Source organism: Oryctolagus cuniculus, chromosome 1 (assembly GCF_964237555.1).
Source record: "Oryctolagus cuniculus chromosome 1, mOryCun1.1, whole genome shotgun sequence".
Classification (NCBI taxonomy): domain Eukaryota; kingdom Metazoa; phylum Chordata; class Mammalia; order Lagomorpha; family Leporidae; genus Oryctolagus; species Oryctolagus cuniculus.
In genome coordinates, this window is record NC_091432.1 from 15,382,141 (window position 1) to 15,397,632 (window position 15,492).

The 15,492-nt window shown below is 38.4% G+C and overlaps 1 protein-coding gene across 1 annotated transcript; it reads left to right on the plus strand.

Moving 5' to 3' along the window:
• Nucleotides 1-13,925: 13,925 nt before the first annotated feature.
• Nucleotides 13,926-14,864, plus strand: LOC100346861 (olfactory receptor 9G4-like). Its single transcript, XM_002709150.2, has one exon. The coding sequence runs from the start codon at nt 13,926-13,928 to the stop codon at nt 14,862-14,864; it is 939 nt and encodes a 312-aa protein (XP_002709196.2).
• Nucleotides 14,865-15,492: the final 628 nt, after the last annotated feature.

The window sequence follows — 15,492 nt, forward strand, 5'->3', positions numbered from 1 at the left end:
TTTGAATAGCTTGAGAAGAATTGGAGTTGATTCTTTAAATATCTGGTAGAATTCAGCAGTGAAGCCATCTGGTCCAGCTCTTTCTTTGTTGGAAGGGTATTTTTTATTGATTCAATGCTCATGTTGCTTACTGGTATGTTTAGGTTTTCTATACTTCATGACTCAAATTTGGTAGATATTATGTGTCCAGGAATCTATCCATTTCTTCTAGATTTTCTGATTTGCTGTCATTTAAGTGTTTTTAGTAATTACTGATGATTCTTTTTATTTCTGTGGTATCCACTATAACATGTTTTTCTCATTTCTGATTTTATTGACTTGGATCTTCTTCCTCTTTTTTTTGTTGGTTAGTTGAGCCAATGATGTATCAATTTTGATTTTTTTTTTAAAAAATCACTCATTTCACTGATGTTCTGTATTGTTCTTTATTTCAATTTTGTTTGTTTCTTCTCTAATTTTAATTGTTTCTATCTCCCTACTAATTTTGGTTTTCATTTTTTGTTGTTTTTTTATAGGTCATTGAGATGCATTTATAGCTCATTTATTTGGTGTCTTTCCAATTGATGTGGGCATCAAATGTTGTAAATTTCCCTCTTACCGCCTCTTTTGCTGTATTCTATATGTTTTGATAGATTGTATTATCATCTTTCTTCATTTCCAGGAATATTTTGATTTCTATGACCCACATCCATTCAGGAGTGTGTTGTTTAGTCTTTATATGTTTGAATATTTTGAGTTTCAGTCTTTATATGTTTGAATATTTAGAGATTCTTGAGCTATAAATTTAAAGCTTCATTTCATTGTGTTTAGGCAAAATGCATGGTATGATTTCAATTTTTCTGAATTTACTGACTTGCTTTATGGCCTATCATGTGGCCTATCCTAGAGAAAGTTCCATGTATTGATGAAAAGAATGTGTATTCTGCAACTGTGGGAAGAAAGATTCTGTTGATATCAAGTCCATTTGGTCCATAGTGCCAATTAGCTCTGGTGTTTCTTTGCTGATTTTCTGTCTAATTGTCTAATTGACCTGACCATTGATGAAAATAGAGTATTGAAGTTCCTCATTACTATTGATTTTGATTTTCTGTCTCCATTTAGATCCATTAGCATTTGTTTTAAGTAACCAGGCACCCTTGAATTATTTGCACACTATTATTAAAGTCACATCTTCCTGTTGAATTGATCCCTTAATCATTACTTAATACAATTGTTTGTGTCTTTTACCAGTTTTTGTGTTAAAGTTTATTTTGTCTGATATTTTGATGGTTACATCTGCTGTTTTTGCTTTAGTTCCCATGGGATTTTTTTCCATCCTTTGACTTTCAGTCTGCATGTGTCTTTGTGGGGTGTGTTTCTGATAGGTAGCAAATACATGCTACCCCCCTCCCTTCAGCCACTCTTTATCTTTTAATTGGAGAATTTAAGTCATTTATAACCAAAGTTATTATTGATTGTAACTACTTGGGTTTGAAATTTCTTTCCATAAATATTTCTATTGTTTGCTTTGGATTTCCTTTGTACTTTTACTGGGAGATTTTCTGCCTCTGCATTCTTTCATAATGATGACTGTATTTCTCTGCTGTTGTGTGTAGCACATTCTTAAGCATCTTTTGTGAGACTGGATGGGTGGTGACAAATTCTTTTTTTCTTTTCTTTTTTTTCTTTTTTGACAGGCAGAGTGGACAGTGAGAGAGAGAGGCAGAGAGAAAGGTCTTCCTTTGCCGTTGGTTCACCCTCCAATGGCCGCCACGGCTGGCGCGCTGCGGCCGGCGCAGGAGCCAGGTACTTCTCCTGGTCTCACATGGGGTGCAGGGCCCAAGCACTTGGGTCATCCTCCGCTGCACTTCCCTGGCCACAGCAGAGAGCTGGCCTGGAAGAGGGACAACTGGGACAGAATCCGGCGCCCCAACAGGGACTAGAACCTGGTTTGCTGGCACCACAAGGCGGAGGATTAGCCTAGTGAGCCAGGGCGCAGGCCTAAATTCTTTCAATTTATGTTATGGCAAGTTTTTATTTAACCTTCATTCATAAATGAGAGCTTTGCTGGGTTCAGGCTACAGTGTTCTGGTTTGAGACTTTTAAGACTTGGAATATGTCTCTCTATTCTCTCCTAGCTTGTAGGGTTTCTGATGAGAAGTCAGCTGTGAGTCTAATTGGAGATCCTCTGAAAGTAATCTAGTGTTTTTTTTTTTTTTTTTAATGTACCTTTTAGAATCTTTTCTTCATGTTCTACAGTTTTATGTTTGATTAAATCTGTCATGGTGAGTATCTTTTCTGATCCTATATATTAAGAATCCTATGTGCCTTGTATACTTGGACATTGCTTTCCTTTTCCAAATTAGGAAAGTTTTATTATTTCACTGAATAGGCCTTCTTATTCATTCTCTCTTTCCAAGCCTTCATGAACTCGTAAGACCTGTATGTTGTTTCATTTGATAATATCTCATGAATCTTGAACATTATTTTTAACTTTTCTAATATTTTCTTTCTTTTTGTTGTTCTTAAGATATTTCCAAAGATTTGTCTTCTATCTCAGATATTTGTTGTATTATTGTTAAGGCTTTCTACTGTATTTTTATTTGACATATTGAATTCTTCATTTCTAATATTTCAGTTTGTTTTCTCTTCAAAACGTCTATCTCATTTGAAAATTTTTCCTTCACATCATGTATGGATTTCTTTAACTAACGAATTTACTTCTCATTGCTTCAGAGTAATCCTATGATCATTCTTTTGAATTCATTTTTAGGTGTTTCATCAAGCTCTTTGTCTTCACATTCTAATAAGTTTTGTTGTGTACTTGGGGTAGTCATGTTGTCTTCCTTATTCTTGTTTCCTGAATTTCTGCATTTATTTTATTCTTTTGTTGAAATACTTGTTGCTTTTCTCCTCTGGTTGATTTTATCTTTGCACTCTACTTCTGTGGCTTAATGGAATGTCTGTTCTTTCAGTGAATACCAAGAGGTGTGTGCTGTGTGTTGACAGGCAGCTCTGGTTAGTGCTCCAGGGTGGGTCAAGTATCCACGTTGACACCCAAGTTTGGCATGTTACATCTCTGTTGTCATCAGAGGAGAGGATATGATCACCTCTGTTGGCATAATCATACCATCACCCCCTCTCTTCCAAGGTCATTAATACCTAGGGTTATCCCACAGTGGATGCAGCACTCACCTGGCTGCCATATAAACTGCACAAAAGATCTGTGCTGTCTTCAGTGTAAGTGTGGATCCCTGGGCAATGACCCACTGCCGGCAATCAGGAGCTCTGAGCCTCTGGCACCACACACAGTGATTGCCTGGAGACCCAGCCACACCCTGTGACCTTCATGCAGCCACAGAAATCTCACAATCTCAGCATGCATTGCTCCCATACTCCTGGGGTGCAGAGGTTCATCTTCATCTCTCTAGCACCTGGGAGGGTCTGGCTGGGATATGATGTGCCACCATTTCCTTGGGTACAGATTCCAGTGTTAATGTGCTGAGATGATAAACCTCATTTTTCTGTTCCTCTGTTTCATAAACACCTGAAGCTGAGGCTGCTGGTGCCCTGAGAAACTTGTAATGCATATATGGATGTATTGTCTCTTTGTTTTTCTATTTTAGTGTGTTCATGTTATGAACCAAATTTCAACAAGAACTCAAGGAAAATTTGTACCTTCGGTATTTATGCTTTCATGTAAAAGGGTTCAAGGGGAGGGGTGTCTGTTTACTTTTGGTGGACTTTTTTCAAAAACCCCTTTCCACTGTTTCTGTCTGGTTTTAAAACAAATGACAATTTTGTATGGATTTCTTAATGTACATTTTGAAACAAATGATCAAATATTTTCTGACATAATGGAATAAAAGGCATAGAGACACACTGTCTGTCTGTCCACAGAGACAGAAGAGATGTTCTGAAAGCCAACTGTCTGTAGTTGCTTTGCCTTGTCAGTTTGAACCCCAGGGCCTGTGATCTGTTGAGAGTCTGTGGGTACCTCACATCCCACATGGGTGGCCAGTCCCCTGTCACTCCTTGTAGCCAGACTCAAAGTCAGTGGGGAACGTAGATTTTTTTCCTCTAGTAAAATTAGCCAATCACACATGTGCATAAGAGCTACTGCAGCCACTACTGGTGTCAAAATGGCACTATCTCCTCAACAGCAGTCAGACTCCTTTATGGGAGGATGGGAGAAAGAAACACATTTTTTTTTCACTGGCTTAGATAAGTACCATGCTTCCTGTTAGGGATCCAGACTTGACTCAAAGTGAGGTCTGCGAGGCTCCCCCTCTGGCAGTATCATCAGTGGCATGGGCGGCTGCAGTCTGCTCTCCCCTTGCTCTCCACAGCTGGCATCTCCTCCAACTCTCAGCTGTGAAGATCATGTGTGGTTTCCACACTCATTGCTGAGCTTCTGCACCTTTCACACTGAGGCATAGCATGTTTCACCTTCTGTAGAATTTCCACTGTAACTTTCTCTCCAACCCTCCCCCGGGGATGCACTTCCTCCGTTTTTTTTTTTTTTTTTTCTTTTTTGTTTTTATCTATTCTCCCCTGATCTAAAGTAGTACACCTTTTCCTTATTCAACCTTCTTGGAATCTTATTCAGTTTTCATAAATGCTTTTTTCAAATAGAAAATATGAAATTCCTAGGATTCTGAGGAAGATCAGATAAAGTAGATTTTAAAATATTCTTTGGCAGTTAATAAGTTGTCTGTATCTACACTATATATATATATATATATATATATAAGTGATTTAACTGATAATGGGATCGATTTGAGATTTAGATGGATTAAACAGCTTTTTTCAAATTAGGTAATTCATAGTTGGTAAAACAAGAATCTAAACCTAGAAATCCCAAATGTAAAGGTACTTATCCAACTTATTAAGAGAGAGAATTAGTTAGGAAACCACTTTTTTTTAAAGATTGTTTTTATTTATTTGAGTTACAGAGAGGCAGAAGGAGGGGGGGGAGGGAGAGAGAGAGAGAGAGAGAGAGAGAGGTGTTTTCCATCTGCTGGTCTTCCATTCACTCCAAATGGCCACACTGGCTGGAGCTGGGCTGATCCAAAACCAGAAGCCAGGAGCTTCTTTTGGATCTTCCACGTGGGTGCAGGGGTCCAAGGACTTGGGCCATCTTCCACTGCTTTCCAAGGCCATAGCAGAGAGCTGGAGCAGAAGTGGAGCAGCTGGGACCCCAACCGCTGTCCACATGAGATGCTAGCACTGCAAGCGGTGGCTTTACCCTTTATACCACAGCGCCAGCCCAGAATCACATTTAAACTAATGTAACATGGCAGGACATTTCTCAAGGTGGCTTGTTCCAGTTCTCCCATAGGCTCACATATTTCTCATGTATAACAATAATATGTGCTGAGATTATAGCATCAAGACCTGTCTAGGTACAAAACATCCTTCAGTGCTTTAGCCCTGCATGTCATGGGGGACCTAAGATATGAAACTTTTCAAGTTTTAAGGTTTCACATTTTTGGTACATTAGAGACTCATGAAATGCAGACTCCATACAGTCTGAGCTGCTTTCCTGAGTTTTGGGACAACAAACCCCAAGCAGTCCTATTCCTTTTTTGCTATGTCCTGACTGTAAGTAATAAATTTGTTTTTTGTAACAGCAATTTTGTGTGTGTGTGTGTGTGTGGTTATTTTAACTCAGCAACCTCTTTATGGCCCTATCTCCAAACACAGCCATGTTCTGATGAATTAGTTTTGGGGCTTTGGTATGATTTTGGGGGGGCATAATACAGGCAAGGATTAATAAAGATGTCTTTATATATGGATGAGGCACATGAGCCTAGAGACAGAAAGAGATACATGTTAAAGCAAGAAATTAAGGGCCACGTGATAATTTCTGAGTTAGAAAACTTTTACTACAGGTACATTTAACGATTAATGATTATTTTGTGCCTTAGATATATTGAGCCAACATTTAATGAAAGATTACTTATTTCATCATATCCTAATTAAAATAACATCCTCAGATTCTAGATGTACTCTAATTGAGTCTTTGGGGACTGAAGGACATATTTCTGAGTTGCAATGTAGTAGGAAACTCTAAGGAATATCTAGGTAAATGCATATATTGGGTCTACTAACAAATGCATTTCAAAATACCAGAGAGGAAAAAATTGTCACTCCCAAGAACTGGCTTTCCTGACCAAGGGTAAGCACCTAGGGTCAGAATTAATTAGGCTCTTAAACTTTTCCATGCTTCAGTTGCAATTAGAAGGGGGGAAGTGAAGTCTGTCTTGGTTCTGAAAGCATTATTACTATACTGAAAACCCACATGCACTCACACACATATAAACAGGCATGAACAGACTTATATTTATACACACATTCTATTCTATATAAGAGCATATTCAGTAAAAATATTTGGTCTCATTTACATCTTGAAATTCAATCTGGTAGTTATTATAGACCACTGCGTATTTGCTTACATGATAATTAATTGAAAGAGAAAAACTGTGATATGATTTGACTTTGTTAGTTGTTCTTTGCTGGGCTTCCAGAATTCTAGTGTATATTTTCTTTTCTTTTTTTTTTTTTTTTTTATTTGACAGACAGAGTTAGACAGTGAGACAGAGATACAGAGAGAAAGGACTTCCCTCCGCTGGTTCACCCCCCAAATGGCTGCCATGGCCGGCACGCTGCGCCGATCCGTAGCCAGGAGCCAGGTGCCTCCTCCTGGTCTCCCATGCGGTTACAGGGCCCAAGCACTTGGGCCATCCTCCACTGCCTTCCCGGGCCACAGCAGAGAGCTGGACAGGTGGAGGATTAACCAAGTGAGCCATGGCGCCAACCCCTCTAGTGTATATTTTCATTGCCTGGTACTTATTTCCAGGTGTTAGAGGTTCATCCTATTTCCACAGAATTCTGAGCACTCCTGTGAAGGCAACAGAGATGGGCTACTGTACAGTAGTGATATCTTGATAAGTCATTCTGTACAGGATGCTTCACATGGACAATATTTAGACAATCAACTATAAATTAATTACCTGTTTATTTATTCTAGAAATATTTATTGAATGCTACTTTGTTTCTAGAAAGTGTTATATGTGCTTGATGATTGCATTAAACAACTCAGAGAACTCTTTGTGCTCCAGGTGTTGTATTTTGATTGGGAGGCACAATCCATCAATAAACAAGAGGTAGAAGATGCTGAGAAATCAAAGGGAAAGTATAGCAGCGTCTGAACAGAATAAAAACACGCAGATGTTGGTGGAAAGAGAGTATGTTATACAAAATGGAGTTATTTTGATGGTCTTTCATCAGAAAATGGCACTTAAAAGGGAATTAAAGGAGATAAGGGAGAGAGCCATGAATATCTTTGAAAAATAGCGTTTCAGGAAGAGGAAATAGTCAACAGTTTTTGGCACTGGAACAGGACTGATATGTTTGTAAATTTCAGGAAACCCAGCAAGACTAGAACAGAATGAGACAAGCATGAATGTGTTAAATGTTGGCAGATAAAAGAACCTATAGGTAATGGGAGGCCAGGCCATGAGTGATCTCTCAGTCATAGTGTGGAATGGTGTTTACTTGAAACAAATTGAGAATCATACAGGGTTTGAAATACAAAAGTGGTGTTACCTGTCTTTGCCTCCCTTCCCCTTATGTTTTTAGGATTATACTGGCTGCTGTATTGGAAATAGACTTTTGCAGGATACTGACATATACCTGTTAGAAGACTATTGAAATCCTCTTTGCAAAAGGGTACTGAGTGTGGTGCAGGATGGTAGTGGGAGATGGTGAAACATAGTTAATTCAGGATTTCCCTTCAAGGTTGGGACACCAGGATATATTGAAGACGGAGAAGTAGATAATAGAGAAAGATCAGATGGATTCCAAAGTTTTGACTTGAGAATTCAGAACAGTGGGATTTCAATAACTGACACATGGAATAAACATTTCAATTTTTTTTAGAAGATAGGGAATTTGTCTTTAAATATGGTGTTAGGCATCTTTTATTTTCTTATTTTTTATTTCTTTATTTTTTTGACAGGCAGAGTGGACAGTGAGAGAGACAGAGAGAAAGGTCTTCCTTTACTGTTGGTTCACCCTCCAATATTTATTTGAAAGGCAGAGTTACAAAAAAGAAAGACAGGAGGAGAGAGAAAGAGCAATATCGTCCACTTGCTGATTCACTCCCTGAATGGCTGCAACTACTGGGGCTGGGCCAGGCCAAAGTCAGTAGCCTGGAGCTTCTTCTGGGTTTCCCCAGTTGGTGCAGGTACCCAAGGACTTGGGCCATTCTCCACTGCCTTCACATGGACATTAGAAGGGAGCTAGATTGAAAGTGGTGCAGCTGGTACGTGGACCAGCACCCACTGGAACATACGCCCTGCACATTGTGCTTTAACCTGCTGCACCACCACCAGTCCCGAGTCATCTGTTACAGAATGTTTAAACTGGAAACAAACTAAGACATCTTTTAGTTTCCAGATACCAGGACACTACACAGGGAAGAGACGTTAATCTCTCAATCATGTATTCTTGGAATTCTTGTCAAAAACTAGTTGTATATATTTATATCTTGGTTTTTGATTTTGTTCCATTGCTGGTTGTGTCCATTTCATGTTTTTAACTGTACTTTCTTGACTGACATTGACTTGTAACACAGTTTGAAATCAGGAAGCATGAGGCCTACAGCTTAGTTTTGTTAAAAGATTTATTTGAAAGGCAGAGTGACAAAAGGGAGAGACAAAAATACCATGGCAATATGGACAAATCTGGAGAATATTATCTAACAAAAATAGATTAGACAGGAATGACAAATACTGTGACAAAGCCCACTTATATGTGGGATCTATAAATAGGCCAGTCAGACTGAGAAAGATGAATAGCTGTGATCTCATTTATCTGGAGAAACAGAGATGCAGAGTAGGATGGTGTTTGCCAGCGAATGAAATGGGCAGTATAAGGACACGGTCAGAGGACACAGACTCTCAGTTATAAATAGGCAAGTTCTGGGGAACTGGCTTGCTGCATGATGGCTCTTGTTTGTAAGACTTTGTAGGACACTTGACATATGCTAAAATAAAACATTTTAAATGTTCTCAGCACGAAGAAGATGATAAAATATGATATCACTGACAATTGCAGGAGAGTAAATGAGAAACATTAAACTTGTGGATTTCAGCAAGATTGTGAATGATATCAGCATTCTGGAGTAAATTGCTCATTTTGTAGAAGTTAGACCTTACTTTCTCTTTTTCCCAGCAGCACAACTTTGGAAAACCCTCAGATATTATTCCTTCCACTCAGAAAAATTAACTACCATTTGCTAGATATGTTTTTTTTCCAGACACTGAGTAATACATTTTATTTATATAACATTGATAATATTCTTATATTTTGAGTAGAGATGGTAGGTTTGAAAATTGTTGAGTCTGACCCAAAATGACTAAGCTATCTTGTCATGTGATCAGGACTTGAACTCAGGTACCATTTGAATTCCCTAATTCTGAACATGGTAGAACTGTCTGATTTTAGCTGTGCTTGCTCATATATCTAGTTGGTTCTGCTGTCAGTTGGAAATGGAACATAGAGAATGGCCCTGATCATATGTCTAGCACCCAGCTTGCAGCCAGTAGTGGTGACACAGAGAATATGACCAGATATCTCATTATATTGCACACTATCTCAGACTTACTACAAGGTGGTGGCAGGAATCTAAAAGTAGATGAGATGCATGAACAGACCCTTGAGACCCAGGCTTGGGATCCACATGGGGCTGATTATGCTGAAACTACTTGCTAAAGCAAATAAGTAGGCCACTAGGCCACCCAAGGGGTGGAAAAGCAGAATCTATTCTTGAAATCAGTGATGAATTGTAGCAATTTCTCCCCCAATATAGCCTGTAGTGCATGGCTTTGTGGATTGACATTGCTATTTCTACTTGAAATATTAAGAATTTTGGTACTAAAAATAATGAAGTATAATGACACAATGCAGGTAAAAGTCAGAAAATTATGTATAATATCGAATCTTTCAATTGAGTGTTCTCAGTCTTCTATTACGTTCATTTTTACATACTTCAAGATTTTAATGTTGTATAAACACAGACATAGGAAACTTTATTACCAATACATATTTGAAATAATTTTGATTTTAGACTTCCCCTATCTGTTGAGGATTAAATGATATATAAAGAAATAACAGTTTTTTTGAAGATTTATTTATTTATTTATTTAAAAGTCAGAGTTACACAGAGAAGGAGAGGCAGAGAGAGAGAGAGGTCTTCCATCTGCTGGTTCACTCCCCAACTGGCCGCAAAGTTCGGAGCTGCGCTGATCTGAAGCCAGGAGCCAGGAGCCAGGAGCCATGAGCTTCTTTTAGGTCTCCCACGTGGGTGCAGGGGCCCAAGGACTTGGGCCATCTTCTACTGCTTTCCCAGGCCATAGTAGAGAGCTAGATTGGACATGGAGCAGGTGGAACTGAAACCGGTGCCCATATGGGATGCTGGCAGTGCAGGCGGTGGCTTTACCAGCTACGCCACAATGCTGGCCCCAAGAAAGAACAATTTTAAGAGGAGAGATTGTCACTAAAGGCCTTGAGTTCTATTCTCAAGAGGTTGCTGTTTTTTTGCCTTTTCCTTGCTAACTCTCTTTTTCAGTTTTATCAGAAGATCTGCACACACACATTCTTCAACAACACACAGCCTGATTTCAGCAGGTGAGAGAAGAATGAAGAGTGTAACGTTTCCAGTTCAACTGAGCAATTGCTCCTCTCAATTCATTTGCTGAACTGCAGCCAGAGTGACTTTAAATAAATCTGATCACATCACATTCTCAAACTATCTGACTTTAACTTCTGTTGGTTTAAAGGCTAAAGTCAACATGTCCTCTAAGATTTTTTGTGATGTGGTGACATTCTGGTTCATCAGAGCTGCCTTTCTCTGCTCCAGCTTTCCTGAGTCTCTCTCAGTTCTTGACCTTACCATCTCCTTCCATGAGAAAGCCCTCACACTTTTGCTAGGGTTGCTGCCCCCTCTCTCCTTAGTCCAAACTGGGAAGTTATCTTTCTAAATATTTCTTACTTTTCATTTCCCATTTAAATAGTTTTTCCTTGAAGTCTTTGGGATAGTTAATAAGCTATATGTTACTCTATGAGGTATTTGAATTTTCTGAGTCAAAGCAAAAAAAAAAAGTATAGCAATTTTTTTCTCTCCATGCACTTCTATTCTTCCTGAAATTGTGTTTTATTAAAAATAAGCTTGACATTCCTCAGATATGTTGTTTTGTATACACAGGTGATAACAGCAGAGGAAGTTCACAGTGACCACAGAGATGGTTTGTGGCTGTAACTCATGATTTAATTCATTATTAATACAATAACCATAAATTCCTGGCAAAATAATGCTACTCAGGCTTGAGAAGTTTCAGTAACAAAATAATAGTGTGTAACTGCATGAGAGTGTGGCATCGTGTGTCTCCTAGAGTGTGAGATCACTGTGAGGAAATTAATCACATGAGTAATCTAGGTTGGTTGAAGTCCTAATTATGAAGATTAAATCTTCATCTTAATAAATTAAGAGAATATCTACTAATATCTAATATCTAATATCTTCTCTTAATAAATTAAGAGAATATCTACTAAATTAAGAGAATATCTACTAATGATAGAGGGATGAAAGAAACTTCAGAATTCCCACAGCTTTAAGTACAATGATATTAATCAAATTGTATCATTTCTGAGCATCACCAACAGCATCTGTATATTAAAGACTCCAAAGGAGTCAGAACAGCAGACTTAGAGCTACAGGTCTTGAATTTATATTCTAGTTGCAGCACTTGCTTTGACTTAGTTCAAAATGGGTGGTTTTACCACAGAAATAACTAATAATCCTTTCTGGGTTTTCACTTTCTTTTTCTGCTTTAGTAGCTGTTGGGTGAGTATTTGGGGGAATCAACTGACCACTTGATCAACAATATAAAGAGGGTATTTACTTTAAATATTTATTAAAAGTTTATATAATTGAAAAAAAAAATTGGGTAGTGTATTTTGTTAAATATCTCCTCTTGGCTTTTCTCTAAGGCTTTTTTTTTTTTTTTTTTTTTTTTACTTTCAAACTTTTATTTAATGAATATAAATTTCCAAAGTACAGCTTATGGATTACAATGGCTTCCCCCCCATAATGTCCCTCCCACCCACAACCCTCCCCTTTCCCACTCCCTCTCCCCTTCCATTCACATCAAGATTCATTTTCGTTTCTCTTTATATACAGAAGATCAGTTTAGCACACATTAAGTAAAGATTTCAACAGTTTGCTGCCACACAGAAACATAAAGTGAAAAATACTGTTTGAGTACTAGTTATAGCATTAAATCTCAATGTACAGCACACTAAGGACAGAGATCCTACATGAGGAGTAAGTGCACAGTGACTCCTGTTGTTGACTTAACAAATTGACACTCTTGTTTATGGCCTCAGTAATCACCCTAGGCTCTTGTCATGAGCTGCCAAGAGTGTTCAACTCTATGGTACTGAATAAGTGCCCCAACTAAGTGAGAGGGCAGTTCAGAAAGTTTGTCAGAAAGTTGAATTTAAAGATAAGCTAATTTTGGTGCAAGTGCACTTGAAATCTGTGAATTTTTTTTTTTTTAATCTTAATTAGTTATCTGAAAGTCAGAGTTACAGGAAGAGAAGGGAGACAGAGGGAGAGGGAGAGGGAGAGGTATCTTCCATCTGCTAATTCACTTCTCAGATAGCTGCAATGGCCAGCACTGGGCCATGCTGAAGGCAGGAGTCTAGTCTCCTCCGGATCTCCTGAATGGATGACATGGTATCAAACACTTGTGCCATCTTCCACTCTTTTTCCAAGGCCATTAGCAAGGACTGCATCAGAAGTGGAGCAACTGGGACATGAACTGGTGCCTGTATGCTATGTGAATGTAGCAGGTGGCAGCTTTTCCTGTTGCAGATCAACACTGGCCCCTGTGAACAACATTTTTATAGCATGAATTTTCTATGAACTTTTTGAAGTATCCTTGAATACAATTTCACATCTGTTAAGGAACAGTTGTTATCGGGGTGCAGCATTGTCTTAGCAATGAAAAAATGTGAGAAGACGATCATTCACCTATAAGTGATAAATGGCTCGACATTTGTATCATATACTTTTGATTAAGAAAATGATTCTAAGTTTGAACATGGACTCTGCTGTTCACTATCTAGTGTTCTTTGAGGCTGCTTATGTCTATAATTGAGTCTCATCAATGATACCAAGTGGATCATTATGTTGTCTACCTTATCAAGTTATGATGAGGAATAAATGGGTTAAGTAGAGGTCTTCAAATACTATCTGACATATAGTCAGTCATTTTTTGTACTCCCATGAGTAGTTCTAAGAGTAGTACTATATATTGATGTTCTTAAACCTATCACCACAATGGCTTATATATAAGAAGTTTTCATTGACATATGGAAGGATATTGACATTTTAAAAAATTCTAGTCTTTTTATTTAAAAATGTTTAATTTTTCACAGACTTAATATAATTAGTAGATAAACACTAAGAACATAATATCAGTTCCCACCTTCCTCCCCTCTCTCTTTCAGGACCAAACTTCTCCTTCCCTCAATCAGACCAAAGTCAGAAAGCTATTAGTAACCTCCCTGAGCTGTATCTTTCTCATCTATTTGCAAGAGACTGGCTTTGCATAAAACTGGTCATGTTAATTAACTCTAATTTAAAAGTGAAAGCTGTAATTTTACAATCAGTTCTGACTCCAATTTCAGGGCTCATCCAGAGTCACAGACTGAAGTTCCATAATTTTTGATTGTAAGGATAAATATCCACAGACCCTCTTCTAATTGTTGACATAATTGATACATTTGTTCACTTCTTTTCATTAAAAACTCACTGTAATCTTTTTCTCCCTTTTTCTCTTCACAATGTTACTCAGCCTTGCTGCTTTGTGGACATGGGAGAGGGAAATCACACCTTCCTGACTGAATTCATCTTGGTGGGCTTCTCAGCAGACCCCCGGTGGCAGCCGACTCTGTTTGGGGTATTTCTGATGCTCTATTTGCTAACCATGTCTGGGAACATGACCCTGATTATCCTAATCCGGATGGATTCCCGTCTTCATACACCTATGTATTTTTTCATAGGTGGTCTGTCCTTTTTGGATTTCTGGTACACCTCTGTTTATATCCCTAAAATTATGGCCATTTGTGTTTCTGAAGATAGACGCATCTCCTTGGCTGGATGTGGGGCTCAGTTTTTCTTTTCCTGTGTGGTAGCCTACACCGAGTGCTATCTCCTAGCAGCCATGGCATATGACCGCCGAACGGCCATCTGTAACCCTCTGCTTTATTCAGGTATCATGTCCACGTCTCTCTGTGCCTGGCTGGTTGCCGGCTCCTACATAGGAGGATTGCTGAATGCAGTAGCACACACTGCTAACACGTTCCGCCTGCGTTTCTGTGGTGCAAACATCATTGACCACTTTTTCTGTGATGTACTACCACTGGTTAAAATGTCCTGTACAGACACCCGGGACTACGTGAAAATTCTTTCATGTATGGTTGGCTTTACTGTCTTCTCCTGCCTCCTTGTCATCTTCATTTCCTATTTCACCATCCTCTTGGCTATCCTGAAGATCCGGTCAGCCTCAGGAAGGCGCAAGACCTTCTCCACCTGTGCCTCCCACCTCACCTCTGTCATGCTCTTCTACGGATCCTTGCTCTTCATTTATTCACGACCTAGCTCCTCCTACTCCCTGAAGAGAGATAAAGTGGCTGCCCTGTTCTACACCATCGTCAACCCACTGCTCAACCCTCTCATCTACAGCCTGAGAAACAAAGATGTCAAAGAGGCCTTTAGGAAGGCAACACAGAGCCTAGGGCCACAGACTTGAAGTTATGTTCTATGGCATTTTACAAAGTTTAGGCCTGGAGACGTGTTTTCATGACCTTTACAGTTTAATTTCATTTGATGAATTTTAACAATGTAATATTGGGCAGAATGCTGTTATTTTGTTGTGATATAAAATTTTTTATATTTGCTTAAATTTCTGAAATACGGTATTTTGCCTCTTTTTGATACTGGATTTGGCATAAATTTAATCCTTTTGGTTTTCTTTGGGAAGACTTGGAAAGAGACATCCTCATAATACTCATCATATAACAGATAACAGAAATCAGGTTAATTAAGATGAGCTAAAATGTAGTCCTTAGGGGTCTTCTTCCAGATTATATTTCTTAGAAATTATGCTACTATCCAGTAGAAACTGTAATATAGCGTTTTGAGTATACTCTGATCATTAAAACAAAATAAATTAATTAACAAAATAACAAATCTTCTATTTTTCATTTCTTTTCATAGAAAAAAAGATTTAAAAAAAATCTGGTTCCTTAACCTTTGCTGAAGAAACTTACTAATATTCACTTAGCACTGATTTGAGAAATTTTTGTCAATTTAGAATTGAGATGGAGTGGAATAGAACATAAATTTCTCAACTGGTACCAAATGAGGACATTCTCTGT